Genomic DNA, 21,311 nt, shown 5'->3' on the forward strand with positions numbered 1-21,311 from the left:
TCTGGCGCTCGCTCTCACTCTCTCTCTGGCGCTCGCTCTCACTCTCTCTCTGGCGCTCGCTCTCACTCTCTCTGGCGCTCGCTCTCACTCTCTCTGGCGCTCGCTCTCACTCTCTCTGGCGCTCGCTCTCACTCTCTCTGGCGCTCGCTCTCACTCTCCAGCGCTCGCTCTCACTCTCTCTGGCGCTCGCTCTCACTCTCTCTGGCGCTCGCTCTCACTCTCTCTGGCGCTCGCTCTCACTCTTTCTGGCGCTCGCTCTCACTCTCTCCGGCGCTCGCTCTCTCACTCTCTCCGGCGCTCGCTCTCATTCTCTCCGGCGCTCGCTCTCACTCTCTTTGGCGCTCGCTCTCACTCTCTCTGGCGCTCGCTCTCACTCTCTCTGGCGCTCGCTCTCACTCTCTCCGGCGCTCGCTCTCACTCTCTCCGGCGCTCGCTCTCACTCTCTCCGGCGCTCGCTCTCACTCTCTCCGGCGCTCGCTCTCACTCTCTCCGGCGCTCGCTCTCACTCTCTCTGGCGCACGCTCTCTGTCTCGCTCACTCACTCCTCTCTCTTGCTCTCTCATGCGCTGTCTCGCTCTCTCTTGCTCTCTCACGCGCTGTCTCGCTCTCTGTCTTTCTGTCTCGCATGCTCTCTTCTGTCTCTCTTCTATGTCTCTCTTCTGTCTCTCTCGCATGCTCTCTACTCTCTCTCTCGGGTGCGCTCTCTCTTTGTCTGTCTCTCTTTCTCTCTCCCTGTGATTCATGGAGATTAATAACGCTCTTTACCTCCATTTAGAAATTAATTGCCAGGCACAAATAATGTATTCACGATACCGAATGTTTACTCATTAAGCTATTGTTGCAGTTTACAGTGACCCAACTAGTGAGTGACTTCAGTCTGGTGATCACTTCAGTGTGTGGAGCATTACTTTGAGTGGTGTGACTTTCACATTAATTGCTGTGTGTAGTTAATGTCCCACCGACAATAGCTCATTAAATTGCCTAGGGGAATGGCAAAGATTTTTGTTGTCAACACAAATTAGTGTCAGAGGTCCCCAGTTCGGTCTGAGGGGCTGAGATGCAGTGGTGTAAAGTACTTTAGTAAAAATACTTTAAAGTACTACATAAGTTCTTTTTTGGGGTGTCTGTACTTTACTATTTTTCACAATTTTTACTTTTACTTCAACACATTCTTACAGAAAATAATGTACTTTTTACTCCATACATTTTCCCTGATACCCAAAAGTACTCATTACATTTTGAATGCTTAGCAGGATAGGACATGGTGTGTATTGGAAACTTTAGGGAAGTAATGGGGTTACAGTACATTGCACTCTATCTGTGCTTTGCCTCTAAACGAATCACCTATTATTTTTCTGATGATGGTGGCACATCGATACAATATGGCTATCAGATTCAGATTAGTTATCAATATCCCAATCCAATATCAGGTTGTGCTGTTAGCTCTCAACGGATTGGGTTTCTGGGATATTTGATAGGTTCCCTTAGACCCCCAGCCTTGTCCCACCAAATTTTTAATATAGGCCTATACTGCACAACAGACACACGAGAGATGCAAGTGTTTGTGGTTTGAAAAAAAATGGAAAGGGAGGAGACAGAAAGAGATGCCTAATCCCTGCAACATGCCATCCCTATCCTCCCCCGAAGGATCCTGGGATATCTGAACACTCCCCTGACCTTTAAATCCTCTCTGTCAAGATGCGGTCTGCGATAGACAGGAGAGGCTCTGAGAATCTATTCTCCACCCTCTACCGCTATTCCATAAACTTGGAGCCACATAATAAAACTTCACTCTCGGCGCGTCCCCTGTGACCTTCTCTGCTCCCGACCGTGCCGTGGATATTCAATTTATTCCTTTCCAGAGGCTGGTTAGTGCTAGCTGTATTACCTCCTCTGAAAGAGACAATCAGGCATTCTAGGTTGTTAATACATTTTAATGCTGCATCACCACCCATACTATCCCCCCCCCCCCCCAGTTGCATTTTATCACCTGACTGCACAAATTATACATAACTGTCTCAATCATTATTAGGAAACGGAGGTAATTATAAGGTAAGAAAATAGTGAATGAGCCCTTTTTATATTCTCGTCATTCTACCTCTCCCTGGGTGATATCTCTATACGCAACAGTTATGTTGAGACTCGTCTCTGTCTGTCTGTACCATAAGACACAGAGAGAACTTCAGCTTCCGGCTCTGTGAAAAATAATAAGTGTTTCTGGAATAATGAATAAGAAGCTTTTTAAAGAAGAATCGTCCACTTGCGATCCAGTGCCTGGAGGGAGTCAATTAAGTGGATTTTCGGTGATAAGAATGGCTAAGCCGCCCGTGGCAATGTGTACACTTTCCTAATGGAGCGGAATTGTTAAATGTTAAGTGCTGGTAAAGTAGCAGCTAACTGGCTTTGTGGTATTGATGTGGCTGCAAGGCCAGATGTGATATATAGCCTAGTGTAGACCCCATAGTCAGCACAGCATGTTAGCTGTAGCATATAGGCCTATGGGTCATTCTATATCAAATCGAGGGCCTTTTTCCTAAGCCATTTTTTTTATTAGTTGATTTTCATATGCAATGACCCATGTAGAAACTGTATATAGAAAATCATATCTCTGCACTCAAAATAACTCAGTGCCACTAAACCAGAAAAGTAGCAGATATAACCAGCTTAACTCTAGTACAAACATAACTTTATGACCATTTAGATACATACCATTTTTGAGTCATTTAGTGTCTTGCTTGGGTGGGCGAGAGGCACCATGCCATTGAGTACTTCTCCCCTCAGGCCAGGACTATGTCCCATTTCAGGCTACAGGAAGCCCTGGTGCCTCAGTGTTTGCCATGTTGAGACTGGCACACTGATGATGGAGGTGCCAATGAAGGACAGGGGAGACAGCAGGTGATAGAAAGGTGCTATCACGGCCCGTGTCTCTGAACGGTCTCTGGTGAGGGACAAACACCTCTGATTTTTATGTAGAAAGACTGAGAAGCTCAGTTCAGGTGGCTTTTTAAAAAGGACTACTCCAAACCGAATGAAAATAAAATTGTACTGGCACCATCTGAAATATAATTTCCACCTCCAGAAATGAGCCTAACATATTGAGAAAATTATTTGGTACAACATGGTCCATATTATCAGGTATGCTATTAGCAATAAGCATTATCATCTGTAGCACAACTGATGCAGCATAGTGGCTATAAATAAATAAGCTGAAGCATGGGGTTGCCTATTTGCATTTACCCTATTGGGCTAATCATTAGCTAGATCTGAAATTTAATATTTTAACTAGTTAAAATTCATAAATAGGATGCTATGTCCCCCAAAAAATTGCATAAACACAGTGAATTTAACCTAACAGGTAGGCCTACATTAACTTGGAAACCCGCCACCTGGGCTATCATGCCCACTGCCTGTACTTCTCACAGAAACCATCACCATTTTATCCCCCAACACTTTCCCTGGTTGCCACTCAACTAAAAATGTAAAGAAAATAAATAAAATCACTCCAAATAAACTGATTTTGAGGTAGGGTGGCGTTCTACGCGCTGTGCCACAATTAAATTACTGCACAGAAAACACTGGCACACACACACACACACAGCCATATCTAGTTCACCTGTCTCACCTTCATCTGCTCGCTCATCTGTCATCCTGACTCAGACCCAGAGCTCGAGCTCCACTCAATCACTCCACATCGATGCACGCTATTGAACCCCCTGTGTGGTGAGGGTTGGTATGTGCGTTTCTGTCTGTGTTCTTGGTATCCTTCTTCTGTGTCTTTCTGCATCTAGTCCTGTGTTTGTGTATCTGTGATTTTGACATAAGAATTAAAACAGCAGGGAATCATCTTTAAACTAGAGCGATGACTCGTCAGGCCTCTGTGGGAGCAGAGGGGGCTGCCGTCACCGTTTGAGGCGCTATTGTTTTCCTGCAAAATCAATTCTCTTCATCCTGCTGACTTCTCACAACCTACTGCGCACACACACATACTGTTCAGACTTGAGCAACCCTCCCCAGCACTCTACTAAGTAGACATTTTTTTTTGTTTGTCAGTTCTCACTAGAAAATAAAGATTTCATTTAATCCCTAAATTGATTCCATAGGCTTCTTTTTTTCTGAGGGAGAGCGGTGGGAGAACAGGTTGTTTGTGTCAGGTGCCAGCCCATGGATTCACAGAGCGATTAGTGGTGAAAGGAATCACCAGCAAGTTAAAGGGATCTTTAGATGTTTCTCGGCTGGCCAGCTGTAATACAGTAGCCTATTGACTGTCAGCACCTCATAGTTTTACTCTCTCCTCTTCCAAAACTTTCACAAGGGCCTGGCTATTGATTCTTCTAATTTTCACAAGAACAGATGTAGTCAAATATATTGGCACCCTTGAATTATTCGGTTCTGTTCTCGAAACCAGTTCCAACCCTTGGCACAGATACCGAACACAACCATAAACCCCCCCAAGCAGCTCCCTCTGCCTGTGTTTCTTACTGTGTAGTTTTAAAGACTGCAGCATGCTGTAGGAGACATTTACAGGCCTATAAAAACCTTGATAAAGTGCAGTGCCTCCCTCGGCTGTGTGTGTGTGTTCTCCCTTGTTGACCCTCAGTTCACCCTCCATTAACCTTGGTGGAGGAAACGTTCTCTTCCCTTTATTATGTAAAGTCTGGCAGCAGCTGGGGAGACAGCAAGGTGCTCCAGCTCATCTCACAGCCTCTAATATTCTCACAACATCCTCTCCAAAAATAACACCTACAAGGCTATGTACAAACACTCACAAAATAAAAAAAAGAGCACAAATTCACACTTTATAGTTCGAAAAGTAAGTTTGATGAAGATTTGCTTGGATTTGACCACTCTCCTCTCCCATCTTCACTAATGGGGTTACACGGTAGGATTAGGGGTCGATTTTTAATTGGACAGGAGGACACCTCATTTTAGGAATGACACTTTCATTTACCTAACTGTGGTTTGTGTGCCTGCCTGGCTGTAGAGAACATCTGCTCACAACTATGACAGTACTGACTCCAAAGGAAGAGGCAATCCTCCTGAACCTGTTTGGAACTGACAGCTCGCGCTGATCAACATTTTATTACTGTTGACATATATTTTTGTAGGTGAAGAGGAGAAAATTCTAATATTTGATGTGCTCTCTACTGTATCCAGCAAACATACTGCCAGCCCACCTCCAAATTACTATAACCCGTGTGTGACTCACTCAAACTGTGTTTGTACTGTATCACGGAGGGGTTTCAACTTTCGAAGGACTCCTATTCATGTTCTGACTTAACCACTGCTGGAAAGTCCAACATGTTCCATCAATAAAGTAACCCATTTCTCCTCTCTCGATTCACGAATCAAACTTCCACTCGCATCCTGATTTAATGGAGTTTTCAAAGGGATTTGACCCCCACCAAACGTAGTTATGCACTGCATATCTCACAGCAGTAGCACTCGGATAATACTTCCGAGTCTCTTCAAATACTTGACCTTCCACTGTCACCAACAATAGAATACCAACCCTCACCTCCTTCCTTTACAGCACATTATAGAGTCAGTGTGATTACATGGATATATGGTAATGGCCCTTACAGCCAGTGCTCAGGGGGCTGCCTGGCACACATACGTCTTGTTAGAGCCATTTTGTTGGGCCGTGGGAGTGAAGAATGGGCACAAGCCTCAACTGCTCCAGAGATGAATGGTTTTCTGGGGCTGTAGATTTCCAGGCAATCAATTACTGAATCACTATAGGCCTAGTCTACACCACCAGGACTTGTCTTTTCTGTCCCAGACATATGGTGTATACTGTAGCTAGATACATTCTCACTGGAGGAGAGGGAGAAGTGTGTGTGTGTTCAATGTTATGCCACTGTTAGGACATTAACCCTCTCTGCATTAATCTCTGCCCATCTGTTATTGAATGTGGGTTGATATTATTCTCTTCATATGGCCAACAACCTGAACAGTTCCCTTTTCAAGTTCTCCTGGCATACTGAAACATTTGCTCATGCAGTGGAAGTGTGTCAGTAGTACAGTGCTCTAACAGGCTGTGTCCCAAATGGCACCCTCATCCCTAGTAGTGCACTACATTTGCCCAGCGTGAGGCCCACTGGAGCGCAGTCCATTTAGCAGATTTAAAGTGGTTGGAAGTTACTGTATCCCTAACGTAGTTCTCACGATGTGTGTGGATGCATGGGTGTGTGTGCGTCTAGCCTAGACTAGTGTGTAAGCTGGGCTTGTGAGAAGTCATTCTCAACCACACACAAGGCTAGCATGCCTAGCGTGGGCTGTTTTTTTTTCAGAGTGAATTGATTCAAAGCTGTATGTTTGATTCAGTCTAGTTATTAGGCTTTAGCTTGGGTGGTATCCAGATTGTCATACCTTCACACAGACCTTGTGCCATACTGAGATATCGGGTAATACTGCCACTGGACACAAAGGGAACTGTTTTTAAACCTCACTGAGGCGCTGTAATCCAAAGGTGAGCAGTTAGAGGTACATTTAAAAATCAATAGAGAATGACAACTAAATGCTAACGAGTGCATTGCAAACATTTTTTACAGTCTCTGAACTAAACCATACAAGTAAACAAGCAACTAAAAAAAGTTACTCACAGTTTTCGCCATGCACAAAACAAATCTAAGACAACAAGGCTCTTGATCGAGCAGGGGTTTCTCTGCTGTTACCAAGTGAAGCTTGATTTTGGAAGAATCTAACCATTTAGCTAGATAGATAGCTAACTAGCTAGTACATTGTCAAATCAAATGCACAACTGCAGAGCTTTTAGCACATTTTAGTGCAAACATGAAAGTTGTAAAAATTCTGTGCGACTTTTGGCACACTTTTACTGTGAACACTGACACTGTACCCGCTTTAAGTTACAGGTATAACAGTGGCCAAGTAGGCTACTGTGGCTATTTGATCATAATATGGGCCTATCAGAGTGGCCTAGCATAAAAAACTATGGAGAAAATGCATCACAGAATTTTAACATGGAAATAGCTGTCCTGTATTTCATCCTACAGTAGCAGCCAATGTGTGGTGTTCAATGTAGGCCTACATTCCATCAGACATTTGTAGGGATTGATATTAACCTGTTTATCCACTTGTCTTTCAGACAAGGAGGTGACTGAACATGTTGTGTTTGATTCAAGAAACCACTTTACAACATAAAATGCAATGTTTTTCTCATTCCATTATTACGGAGATTCAGGCAAATTATGCTGCCTATTGGCCATAACTTATTCAAGCCTGTCTAAAAATACAACACTGCCCCTTGCAGAACAAAAGCTCTTTACCTGACTTGCTTTTCAAAGATGGCAAAAAATGCACTTGTTGTGCTCTTGTAGGAAGCAACCACTCCCCCATTGCTGACTAGCAATGAGCTATAACTGGGCTAATAACTCACTTACTTGCAAAGAATATGAACAAATGCACACACCTGGCTACATGCAGCTGTTGGTTTGATCGCAAAACAAACACATCTATTCACTACCACTCATGCTGTAAACACAGTCCATTGCAAAGTGAATGGCACAGATCCATATATGTCAATGGTCTATTTGCATATAGGGATACTGCAGCTCTGATTGGTTATGGTGCACCGGTCTGTGTAGAGTATGGGCCTGAGTTGTGCCAGTTACAGAGGAGGAACTTCCTGATGCAATTAAGGCCTTGAAGTCCGGGAAAACTCCAGGGCTAGATTGCATACCGGTTAAGGCAAGCTAAGGTATCAAACATTTTTTGATGTGCTCAGAGGACCGTTATTAGCATGTTTTAACCACTCCTATAAAAATGGTAGATAATCAGATACTGAACAAGGTCTGATTTCACTAGTACTGTAACAGGACCCATGTGGTAAATACAGTGCATTTGGAAAGTATTCAGATCCCCTGACTTTTTCCACATTTTGTTACCTTACAGCCTTATTCTAAAATTGATTCAATTGTTCCCCCCCCCTCATAAATCTAGGAATAATACCCCATAATGACAAAGCGAAAACAGCTTTTTAGAAATGTATTAAACTTAAAACACTGAAATATTGCATTTACATACTGTAAGTATTCAGACCCTTTACTCAGTACTTTGTAGAAGCACTTGTGTCAGCGATTACAGCCACGGGTCTTCTTAGGTATGACGCTACAAGTTTGGCACACCTGTAATTGGGGAGTTTCTCCCATTCTTCTCTGCAGATCCTCTCAAGCTCTGTCAGATTGAATGGGGAGCGTCACTCCACAGCTATTTTCAGATCTCTCCAGATATGTTCGATCTGGTTCAAGTCCGGGTTCTGGCTGGGCCACTCAAGGACATTCAGAGACTTGTCCCGAAGCCACTCCTGCATTGTCTTGGCAGTGTGCTTAGGGTCATTGTCCTGTTGGAAGGTGAATCTTCACCCCAGTCTGAGGCCCTAAGCGCTCTGGAGCAGGTTTTCATCAAGGATCTCTCTGTACTTTGCTCCATTCATCTTTCCCACAATCCTGAGTAGTCTCCCAGTCTCTGCCGCTGAAAAACATCCCAACAACACGATGCTGCCACCACCATGCATCACCGTAGGGATGGTGCCAAGTTTCCTCCAGATGTGACGCTTGGCATTCAGGCCAGAGAATCTTGTTTCTCATTGTCTGAGAGTCCTTTAGGTGACTTTTGGCAAATTCCAAGCGGGCTGTTGTGGCTTCCGTCTGGCCACTCTACCATAAATAGCCTGATTGGTGGAGTGCTGCATAGATGGATGTCCTTCTGGAAGGTTCTCCCATCTCTGCAGAGGAACTCTGGAGCTCTGTCAGGGTGATCATCAGATTTCCCTGACCAAGGACCATCAGAACTCCCTGACCAAGGACCTTCTCCCCCAATTGATATTTTTAGCTTGTTTGGCTATCTCAAGGATGAGTCTTGGTGGTTCCAAACCTCTTCCATTTAAGAATGATGGAGGCCACTGTGTTCTTGGGGACCTTCAATGCTGCAGACATGTTTTTGCTACCCTTCCCTAGATCTGTGCCTCAACATAATCTTGTCTCGGAGCTCTACGGACTATTCCTTCGACTTCATGGCTTGGTTTTTGCTCTCACATACACTGTCAACTGTGGTACCTTAGACCGTTGTGTGCCTTTCCAAATCATATCCAATCAATTGAATTTACCACCGGTGGACTCCTTTCGGGCAGCAGGTAACCTAGCTTATAGGAATCTTAGGGCATTAACCAAAAGGTTACTGGATCGAATCACCGAACTGACAAGCTAAACATCTCATTCTGCAAGGCAGTTAACCCACTGTTCCCCAGGAGCCGATGACGTGGATGTCGATTAAGGCAGTCCCCCCCCACCTCTCTGATTCAGAGGGGTTGGGTTAAATGCGGAAGATACATTTCAGTTGAATGCATTCAGTTGAGCAACTGACTAGGTATCCTCCTTTCCAATCAAGTTGTAGAAACATCTCAAGGATGATCAATGGAAACAGGAGGCACCTGAGCTCAATTTCGAGTCTCATAGCAAAGGGTCTGAATACTTATGTAAACAAAGTATTTCTGTTTTTCATTTTTAATACATTTGCAAAAATGTTGAATCCTGTGTGAAGATTGATGATTAACAAAATGTGCTTAATCCATTTTAGAATAAGGCTGTAACAGAATGTGTAAAAAGTTCAGGGGTCTGAATACTTTTGAATGCACTGTATAAAGATCCAATCCATAAAAAAAATTGGAGTTCCCATACAACACATCTGTGTTGTGATGCAAAAAATTTGCATGGCGCATAGAATTTAAAAGGTAATTTCGGATGTTATTCATCCCAATCAGGAAGTTTTTTTTTACATGGACAATAGATTTGAGATAATATAAGACAAGTACTGGAACAATTGAACACAATGAAAAATCAAGGGAACCAGCCTGGTATTCGAAGCTGACAATGAAAAAGCTTTTGGTAAAGTACGACTGGAATTTATATATAAATGCCTGGAATTTTTCCATTTTGGAGAATCTCTTATACAATGGGTTAAAGTTATGTAAAATAGTAAATATTGTCTACTTCTCAGAAAGTATTAAACTAACGAGAAATATAAGAAGGTTGTCCATTATCGGCATATTTATTTATTTTTTGCCATTGAAGTATTAGCTATTTAAAAAAATAATATCAAGATGCTAGAAATCCAAGGCTTAAATACAAAGGTGTCTTTGTACGCTGATGATTGTTTTCTGACTGTGTACCGGTACCCCCTGTATATAGCCTCGCTACTGTTATTTTATTGTTGCGAGGCTATATTCCTATTATTGTTATTTTTTTTATTTGATTTATTTTAGATTTAGTTTATTTTTAGTAAATACTTTCTTAAGAAAACTAGTGTTAACTGCATTGTTGGTTAGGGGCTTGCATTTCGCTGTAAGGTTGTATTCGGCGCATGTGACAAATACAATTTTGATTTGGATTTTGATTGAAATCCACAATAGAGGGTCTAGATATTTTTTCTAACCTCTGACGAAGGCCTTGAGGCCGATATGTCCGATATATATAAAGCTTAATAAAAGGCAGTGATACTAGCAAGAGCAGTGTGCAGGTTTCTTATTTTTTCTCATGTTATTCAATTGTTACCATGCACCTGCAACAAAGATAGCGCAGATGTGCGAGTGCCTTTTGAATAGAAAGTTAGCAAAAATAGATAAGATATTGCTACCACGGAACGGAAATACCCGTCTCTTTGTGGTAAAATCACCCTGATTTAACTCTTTAGTCATATCCCAGTTTACCTATTAGCTTATGGCCCTGCCCATACCTAACAACTTGTTTTTTAAATTATATGAGCAAAAAATGTAATTTTATTTGGAATTGCAAGCCAGACCAAAATAAACCGGCATGTTTATATAATGAATATGAATTCGGAGGGCAGACATTGTTAAATATTAAACCATTTAGAGGCTTCAGTCATCCAAAAGTTATACTTGCATCCAAACTGGATCCCTGGCAGACTAGTAAGAATGGCTCACCCCGTGTGGCCTTTTCCCCTTTATTCATATTACAACCTCTCACTTTCGGTTATTTGAAAATATCTGTATTTTTAAACAAGCCATAGAAAGTTGCAATTTCAGTTTTTTTACACTAGAAAAGACAGAACAATTATTTCAACAAATATTATTGTTAAACTCAAATATGCTAACTGATTAAAAAGAATCGATCAAAACAGTCAAATTTTTGTAAACGATGTCTCACATGCAGCTAACAAGAATATATGGAAATGTCTGCTCTATCAAAAATTGCGTCCAACTAATTGCAGCATTACTTCAAAAATGGAAGAGGGAAGATGGTAAGGAACCTGTTGGCCCTGCATTAAAGACCAAAATTGGTTAAAGAAAACTGAGATAAATAAAAAGTATGCCAGCTTCATTTAAGGACCAAAAAATTGGCAGCTGTGCCATATAGATTTTCGATGGACTGGTTCCATGGTACATGGTTTATAAACGTATTATTATTATTTTTATATGACCTTTATTTAACTAGGCATGTCAGTTAAGAACAAATTCTTATTTACAATGACGGCCTACCAAAAGGCAAAAGGTCTCCTGCGGGGACGGGGGCTGGGATTAAAAATCAAATCAAAATATAGGACAAAACACACATCATGATCAGAGAGACACTACCGTACATAAAGAGAAACACAAAACCAGATTGAAAACTTAGTTTTTCAATTTGAATTATTATACAACATTTTTTTAACCAATAGAATGTTATATATGTGGGGAGATGCAGCCATCCCAGCTCTACAGATTTAGCTGCGTAGAGACAGAATCATTAGATCATTTTTTTAGTACTATCCATATGTAGCTTGTTTTTGGTCGCAGGTCCAGGAATGGCTGAAGAATTGAATTTACCTGGAGTTAACTCTGCAAATAGCACTGCTGGGTGATCTGAAAAGTCAGTCAATCGATCAATAATATAATAATACTCTTACCAAAAATATTTATATTTAATTTACAATCTGTAGAAACTATGAGAATCGAAAGGTTCAGAACTTTTGTTGAACATCACATCACAGTATATGGCAAATAGAAATCAAAACTGGATGGTTTTCAGAGATAGATGGGAGGGGTTGAGGGTAGCTGGAGGATGGGACTAAAAACAAACAAAAGATAAGTAATGTAAGATATACTGTGTCTGTAAAATATTTATGGTATTTTTAATCTGGAAATAGAATCCTGTTGTCCATTTAGTTTACTCCAATTAGGGGAGGGGCTAGGGGAAAGTAATAAAGGGAAAAATATTTTTAAAAAGAGTGGAACTGGCTTCGCGGTACAGTGTTGAGTTTGAAGGACCCTATGCTATCCTAACAGTTCTGGTGTACTCTTCCCAGGGTTACCTTCCTGCCAACACAGAGAGGAGAGAGAGCACGCTACAGAGGAAGAGACAGGAATACTTTGGTTTCATAGAACAGTACTACGACTCGCGCAATGACGAGCACCACCAAGACACATACAGACAGGTAAGGATGCTATCTATGACCACACACACACAGTCACATTCTCTCTCTCTTTCTCAGTCCCTCTTTCTCTTTCTCTCCTCCTCCCCCATGTCTTTCTGTATTCCTATATCCGCTGAGCCATGCACTCATATATTGAGAGCAGTCTGTCTGTCCTAAGCTCAGCTCCTCCATAGTTCATCCATTCCAGTGGTGGGTAAATATAATTCCTCAGCCATCTACAGTTAGAATGGGCTGTCTTGTGGGTGTAAATCCCCAAGCCCTCTTACCAGGCCCTTCCCTTTGTCCCTGATGTGTTCTTTCCCCCGCAGCCCAGACTAGCCAAGCCACTGCCTGTCGGCGGCCACGAGTCTGCTTTACAGATCCAGTTATACGGTGATAAGTGGTTTTCCATGCTGCTCTCTTCTCACACATAGCAGTGCCACTATGGAGGCTAGACAAGAATGACCCTCTCTCTCTCTCTCTCCCTCTCAAAATTCTCTCTTCCCCCCCTCCCTCCCACCTTTGGTGTCAGTCTCTCTCTCTCCCTCACTCTCTGTTTATCAGGGAAATCACTTCTGCTGACCCACACACATACACACGTTTTACTACCTTGAAAACAAAATCTATTCAAAGTACAATTTTCCCTAACCCTAATTGTATAACACTAAACCTAACCCCTAATCTTAAAATAACCTTTTTCCCTAAGAAGGGGGAATTGTCCTTGTTTTAATATCCTTTTGGAGATTTCCGGTACCCACGAGGATAGTAATACACACCGCATGCGCGCATGATATTTACTATGAGGTGTATTGTCGATATTTACTTTGGTGCGTCAATATTTACTATGCTGAGATATACACCCGTTTCCCGCTAGAGTAAGATGAAGAGAGAAAAGTCCTCTCTTTGCCTTTAAGAAAATGACTGATATTTACTTTAAAATGAGAGTTTTAGGCTTCCAGTAAACCGAGTAGAAATGTAGTCTCAGCAGGGAGTCTTGAGAGAGTCCTTCTCTCCACTGATCTCAGTTCTGTGCTCAGTGGCAGAGGATGTTTTCTGGCTGATCACAGGCTCCCTGCTGTTCCCAAGTCAGCGCTCAACTTCCTGACATTGGCATTGCAAGACCTCTGTCTGTCTGTCTGCCTGACCTGACGGTCAGCCTCCTGTGACAGTCTGTTCCCCAGTCGCTCTCTTCTGTAACTCCTCTCATCTCCCTACAGTAGTCTGTCTGTCTCTCTGTTTTTGTACATGAATCTCTCTCCTTGTCTCTCCCTCTCTCACTCAAGCTTTCCCTCTTGCTCTAACTTTCTCTTTCAATCAATCAATCAATGAAATGTATTTATAAAGCCCTTTTTACGTCAGCGGATGTCACAAAGTGCTTATATAGAAACCCAGCCCCAAAGAGGAAGCAATGCAGATGTAGAAGCACGGTGGCTAGGAAAAACTTTCTAGAAAGGCACTCCCCGCCCACACTCTCAGGAGGGTACTGTCAGGCACTCTCTCACACATCTACAGTAGTTTTTAGTGTTGACATGTTCGAATCTGTCAGAGTTTTCATATTTTCATTTTCAGTCAGACTTCTGTACTGTTTCCTGTTGAATTGTCTCATGTTGTTGTGCGTTTAGCGGTATGTACTGTTTGTGGAAAAACAGCTGTTTTTTTCCCCCCTCATCTAGGGCTGGGGAAAAACTCCACTGGATATCTGATCAATTGAGTGTGTTGACTTATTTCCTTAGTGTGGGTGTGTTGTGCACGGTCCGTGTGTGTATGCGTGAAGACTGAGTATGCGTGTGGGTGTAATGTGTTTGTGTTAACTGTTTTCTCCACGCCACCAGATTCGTATAGACATCCCCTGGATGAGTCCGGGAGTGTCTATTGCTGCAGCCTATGGTGACAGAGGTAAGACTGGTTAAAGGGGCTGCCGACCAACCCTCACTCGCCAGAATGACACCGGTCCGGTTCCCGTCTGGTCTGCCCTGTCTGTGTTTGTCCGTCTGTTTGCAGGCTCCAAGTTCTGAACTGGTTGACGGTGGTTCTCTGGTTTGACGAAGCTCTCCTGCACACATAAGTGATGACATGGTGTATTTGCTTGTGCCCTGCACTGACCCACTGTGGTTCTGTAGAGAAAACAGGGTTTGGTTTGGAGAGCTTGTGAGACACACTACCCCGCCACCAAGTTCAGAAATATAGCCTAGGAGCTCCAGGTCTCTTCAGTTCTCTGTCGTGAATACATGCCCTGGACCCTCGATCCAGTGAATCCACTAACCAGCTCTCTCTCTCTCCTCTCTTTTCCCTCTCTGTGACGGCGTATGATAACCTCGGCTGCTCTTCTGTTTTGTGTTTCCTCTCTCCTCTCTGCAGATTCACATTGACATCCCGAGAACCAATCCCCTTATTCCTCTCTTTCAACAAGCTTCTGTCCAAGAGGTGAGACCTTCTATACAGAACACACTGACTGCCCTGCCTCACCTAGACCTAGCTAGTGTATGACATCCTGTTCGTCTTATTATACATACATACACACTGCACCATGCATGCATGCACGTATACTCAAGCATCCTCTTGACTACTGAAGAGTGGAAACAATCTGGTGTAATGAAAGGTTCTCCCGTGTGGTTTTGCTGTTTTGTTTGCATTCTGGTATGAGTCGTTTTTGCACTCTGCAATGAGTATTTTAGAAAACAGATTGTTTTTGTCGTTGGCTATAATGGACCGTGTTTGCTTGTGTGTCCTGGATAAGTTTGTTCAGTATTTGCGAGTCACACCCCTCTTCCTCAATGTCCTCTATTGGTCTCTACCTCTGTTCCCTTCCCAGACCACACTCCTACCTCAGTGCTATGAGAGAATACTAATGAATGGGCCAACCGTCCTCACACACACCCACCCCAATATCTATTTTTCCTAATTTAAAGTGTCTCCCTCTTTCTTCGTATACCTCTCTTTCTCTCCCAGCCTCCTTTGCCTCTTTCTCTGTCCCTCACCTATTTCTCTCTCTAGCTGCCCCTTTCTTCCCCTCTTCCAACTCTCCTCTTTCCTTCTTCCTACTGTTTTATTTTTTAATTCCTCAGACACTCTCTCCCTATGCTGCTCTTTTTCCTCATCTTTCTCCCTTTCCTTGCATGCTGGTGTATCTGGCCGCAGGCCTGCGTTGAAATATTTAGAGAATTTAATTGGGGATCATTTTTTATTTCTGTCCCGAAATAACTTGTGGTGGTGATGCATGCTACCGCAGAGCTGTCTAAAAATCACACATTTCAGTCTCTCTTAGTCTGTGTACATAGTGCCTATAGAAATCTACATCCCCTTTGCATTTCTTCACATTTTATTGTGTTATACAGTGCATTCGGAAAGTTTCCATACCCATTCCTTTTTTCCATGTTGTGTTACATCACAGCCTTATTCTAAAATGGATTAAATAAATAAAAATCCTCGTCAATCTACACACAATTACCCAATAATGACAAAGTGAAAACAGGTTTTTAGACATTTTTGGAAATGTATCAAAAATAAAAAACAGATACCTTATTTACAAAAGCATTCAGACCCTTTGCTGTGAGACTCCAAATTGAGCTCAGGTGCATCCTGTTTCCATTGATCATACTTGAGATGTTTCTACAACTTGATTGGAGTCCACCTGTGGTAAATTAAATTAATTGGACATGATTTGGAAAGGCACACATCTGTCTATGTAAGGTTGCACAATTGACAGTGCATGTTAGAGCAAAAACTCAGCCATGAGGTCGACGGAATTGTCATTAGAGCTCCGAGTCAGGGTGGTGTCGAGGCACAGATCTGGGGAAGGGTGCCAAAACGTTTCTGCAGCATTGAAGGTCCCCAAGAACACAGAGGCCTCCATCATTGTTAAAAGGAAGAAGTTTGGAGCCACCAAGACTCTTCCTTGAGCTGGCCGCCCAGCCAAACTGAGCAATCGGGTAGAACGGCCTTGGTTAGGGAGGTGACCAAGAACCCGTTGGTCACTCTGACAGAGCTCCAGAGTTCCTCTGTGGGGGTGGGAAAATGCTGGCTGAGGACAACCATCTCTGCAGCCACCACTAATCAGGCCTTTATGGTAGAGTGGCCAGACGGAAGTCACTCCTCAGTAAAAAGCACATGACAGCCCGCTTGGAGTTTGCGAAAAGGCGCCTAAAGGACTCTGAAGACCATGTGAAACGAAGTTCTCTGGTCTGATGAGACCAAGATTAAACACTGGTCTGAATGCCAAGCGTCATGTCTGGAGGAAACCTTGCAGCATCATGCTGTGGGATGTTTTTCAGCGGCAGGAACTGGGAGACTAGTCAGGATCGAGGGAAACATGAATGGAGCGAAGTACAGAGAGATCATTGATGAAAACCTGCTCCAGAGCGCTCAGGACTTGGTCAGGACTTGGTCGAAGGTTCATCTTTCAACAGGACATGACCCTAAGCACACAGCTACGACAACGCAGGAGTGGCTACGGGACAAGTCTCTGAATGTCCTTGAGTGGCTCAGCCAGAGTTGGACTTGAACCCGATCGAACATCTCTGGAGAGACCTGAAAATAGCTGTGCAGCGATGCTCCCCATCCAACTTGACAGAGCTTGAGAGGATCTGCAGAGAAGAATGGGAGAAACTCCCCAAATACAGGTGTGCCAAGCTTGTAGCGTCATACCCAAGAACACTCAAGGCTGTAATCGCTGACAAAGGTGCTTCTACAAAGTACTAAGTAAAGGTTCTGAATACTTAAGTAAATATTTTAGTTTTGTATTTTATTATAAATGAGCAAAAATCTGTTTGTGCTTTGTCATTATGTGGTTTTGTGTGTAGATTGATGAGGGCAAAAAAATATTGAATACATTTTTGAATAAGGCTGTAACGTAAAAAAAAAAGTGGAATAAGTTAAGGGGTCTGAATACTTTCCGAATGCACTGTAAGTGGGATTAAAACTGTAACTTGGCCACTCAACTCAGTCTTCTTGGTAAGCAACTCTAGTGTAGATTTGGCTTTGTGTTGTAAGTTATTCTCCAGCTGAAAGGTGAATTCCTATATGTGTGTAGTGTGAAGCAAGCAGACTGAAGCAGATTTTGCCTGTGTTTGCCTGTATCTCCATCCCGTTTCTTTTCATCCTGAAAAACTCCACAGTCGTTGCCGATGTCAGGCATACCCATATCATGACGCAGCCATCACCATGTTTGAAAATATATTTTTTATTTATTTAACCTTTATTTAACTAGGCAAGTCAGTTAAATATTAAGAACAAATTCTTAATTACAATGATGGCTTAATCCGGGCGACGCCCTATGGGACTCCCAATCACGGGCGGATGTGATGCAACCTGGATTCAAACCAGGATCTGCAGTGTCTTAGACCACTGCGCCACTCCGGAGCCTATAAAGGCACCTAAAGGACTAAGGAGGAAGTTACTCAGTGATGTGGTGTTGGATTTGCCTCAAACATAAGGCTTGCATTTAGGCTATGTGTTTTGCATACTGATGCATGTTTTGGAATATTCTTATTTTATATATTTATATTATTCTTTGTGGAATAACTACAATGTTTTTGATCCATCCTCAGTTCTCTTTTCAAAGCCATTTAACTGTAGCTGTTTTTAAATCGTCAATGTCCTCTTAAAGACATTCCTATGCAGTTTCCTATCTGTCTTGCAGCTCAGTTCAGAAGGACGACTGCATCTTTGTGTCTGGGTGGTTTAATACATCATCCACAACATAATCATTAACTTGACCATGCTTAAAGATACAGTACCCTTTGTCACGATGACAGCTTTGCACACTCTTGGCATTCTCTCAACCAGCTTCACCTGGAATTATTTTCCAATGGTTTTGAAGGAGTTCCCACAAATGCTGAGCACTTGTTGGCTACTTTTCCTTCACTCTGTGGTCTCAGTCATCCAGGGTAGCCTAGTGGTTAGAGCGTTGGACAAGTAACCGGAATGTTGCGAGTTCAAACCCCCGAGCTGACAAGGTACAAATCTGTCGTTCTGCCCCTGAACAGGCACACTGTTCCTAGGCCGTCATTGAAAATAAGAATTAGTTCTTAACTGACTTGCCTAGTTAAATAAAGGTAAATTAATAAAATCCCAAACCATCTCAATTGGGTTGTGGTAGGGTGATGGTGGAGTCCAGGTCATCTGATGCAGCACTCCATCACAGCCTGGAGGTGTGTTGGGTCATTGTCCTGTTGAAAAACAAATGATGAGTCAAATGATAGTCCCACTAAGAGCAAACTAGATGGGATGGTGTATCGCTGCAGAAAGCTGTGATAGCCATGCTGGTTAAGTGTGGCTTGAATTCTAAATAAATCAGTCTCACAAAGACATGTTGGTTGAAACCAAAAATCTCAAGTTTTGGACTCATCAGACCAAAGGACAGATTTCCACCAGTCTAATGTCCATTGCTTGTGTTTCTTGTCCCAAGCAAGCTTCTTATTATTATTTGTGCCCTTTAGTAGTGGTTTCTTTGCAGCAATTCGACCATGAAGGCCTGATTTAGGCAGTCTCCTCTGAACAGTTGATGTTGAGATTTGTCTGTTACTTGAACTCTGTGAGGCATTTATTTGGGCTGCAATTTCTGAGGCTCATAACTCTAATGAACTTATCCTATGCAGCAGAGGTAACTCTTCCTTTCCTGTGACGGTCCTCATGAGAGCCACTTTCATCATAGCTCTTGATTGTGTAAGCGACTGCACTTGAAGAAACGTTCAAAGTTTTTGACATTTTCAGCATTGACTGACCTTCATGTCTTAAAGTAACGATGGACTGTCATTTCTCTGTGCTTATTTTAGCTGTTCTTGCCATAATATGGACTTGGACTTTTACCAATAGGGCTATCTTGTGTACCACCCCTACCTTGTCACAACTGATTGGCTCAAATCATTAAAAAGGAAAGAAATTCCACAAATGACTTTTAACGAGACACACCTGTTAATTGAAATGTATTCCAGGTGACTACCATGACTACCTCATGAAGTTGGTTGAGAAAATGCCAAGAGTGTGCAAAGCTGTCATCAACGCAAATTTTGGCTACTTTGAAGAATCTCAAATATCAAATATATTTGGATTTGTTTAACACTTTTTTGGTTTATTACATGATTCCATATGTTTTATTTTATAGTTTTGATGTCTTCACTATTATCTACCATGTAGAAAATAGTAAAAATAAAGAAAAACACTTGAATGAGTAGGTGTCCAAACTTTTGACTAGTACTGGATATTAAATATCTGATTTGTTATTGTTACCCACCTACCAATCACTTTTTTATGAAGCTTTTGAAAACTCTCTGATCTTTGTTTGAATCTGTGCTTGAAATTCAATATTTGACTGAGGGAATTTACAGAAGTATGTATTTGGGATAGAGGAAGGTGTATTCATTCAGAATCATGTCAACCTCTATTATTTCACACAGAGTGAGTCCATGTAACTTGTGATTTATTAAGCCAATTGTTACTCCTGAACTCATTTAGGATTGCCTTAACAAAGGGGGTGAATACTTATGCAATTACTATTTTAGTTATATAATTTTTGTGTTCATTTGGAGAAAGTCATTTTATTTTCACTTTCACATTATGGAGTATTTTGTGGAGATCAATTACAAAACATTACAAATAAATACATTTCAATTCCACGTTGCAATGCAACAAAATGTGATTAAAGTTCAAGGGGGTGTAGACTTTCTATAGGTACTCTGACTCTCCTGAGACTGTACATTACTGAGTAATGCAACATTTAGTTTTTTACACCGTGTGGGGCGAGGTCTCTTCCTAAGGGACCTACAGCACTGGACATAAACTTGGCCTCGGTGCACCACTATGGCTGTAGACATGCTGTTCACACATTAGCAGTGATGCTAGCGCCAGAGAGAAGCGCACATGTGTCCATACATACATTTCTGTCCTCATGATTTCCCTTGAGGAGGCAATTGTAGCAGCGTGGGTGGAATGAGGAGAAGGATGCGGAGGGTGACGGAGGGGTGAAAGCCTAATGCTCATCCAAGCAAGTTGTGCTTTTATGCATGATCAAATTAAAATAATTCCGTGATGGTGCACTGAATTATGCACAAGCTATTGGATGAAAACATAACTCATCAGTCCTATGATTTTTAGTAGCCTTTTGTCCCTTTTTTAAAATGTTTTTTCATCAGCGCTGTATTGTAAAGCTTGCCTTGTCCCAGATCTGCAATAGCCAAGCCAACTCCTCGCTACTACATTTTTTGGCAAAATAACATGGAGACCTGGGACCAGGCTTACTGACCACTCACTGTCCTTTATTCCCTGTGCTTGTGGCTTGATGGGCAGCCTGTTCACTGCATAAACATAACACACTAATGTCTGGACCTAACCCTCACACACTGACACTGTTCAACACTGTCCTCTTCTGATCACACCACTATCTAATCAGTTACCACCACGAGGTTAACATACCTCATCTGTTACTCTGCTGCGTGTGTTTTTTTATTGTTGTTGATCCATTTATTTTTAATTACACTATTTTATTATGTTGGCAGAGTCTTTCAGCCTCTTGAATCTGCTATTGGCCTCTCTCCCTAACTCTCTTACACTCACTCTCTCTGGCCATTGATTTCCTCCACCTGGTTTAGTGTCTATTTTCCACCCTCTGATGGGCTTCTGACGGACTGTGGGTGCTCTGGCCATGAATTCTAGCTGCAAGGAGATGATGGGTGAGAGAGAGATGAGAAGCAAGAACATGGGTTGTTTCAGGGAGTGAGAGGACAAAAAGAGAAGAGGGACGGTGGGTGACGAGGGGGGGGGGGGGATGAGGAGGGGAGAGCATTAGCGTGGGAAGGAAAGGGAGGCGAAGGGGAAGACATGGATGGGGTGGAGAGAAGGGAGGGTGGGCTGTTAAAGAGAGAAACTCACATTAGCACTCCGCCTTT

The 21,311-nt window shown here is 42.5% G+C and overlaps 1 protein-coding gene across 2 annotated transcripts in view; it reads left to right on the top strand.

Moving 5' to 3' along the window:
• Positions 1 to 21,311, top strand: part of LOC139378765 (TBC1 domain family member 22B-like) — a 194,812-nt gene that overhangs the window by 32,929 nt on the left and 140,572 nt on the right. For both annotated transcript variants that reach the window (XM_071121251.1, XM_071121252.1), the window contains exons 7-8: positions 12,322 to 12,450; positions 14,788 to 14,853. In XM_071121251.1, coding sequence (XP_070977352.1) covers positions 12,322 to 12,450; positions 14,788 to 14,853 — 195 coding nt within the window. The remainder of the gene's footprint in view (positions 1 to 12,321; positions 12,451 to 14,787; positions 14,854 to 21,311) is intronic.

Source organism: Oncorhynchus clarkii, chromosome 21, assembly GCF_045791955.1.
Source record: "Oncorhynchus clarkii lewisi isolate Uvic-CL-2024 chromosome 21, UVic_Ocla_1.0, whole genome shotgun sequence".
Lineage (NCBI taxonomy): Eukaryota > Metazoa > Chordata > Actinopteri > Salmoniformes > Salmonidae > Oncorhynchus > Oncorhynchus clarkii.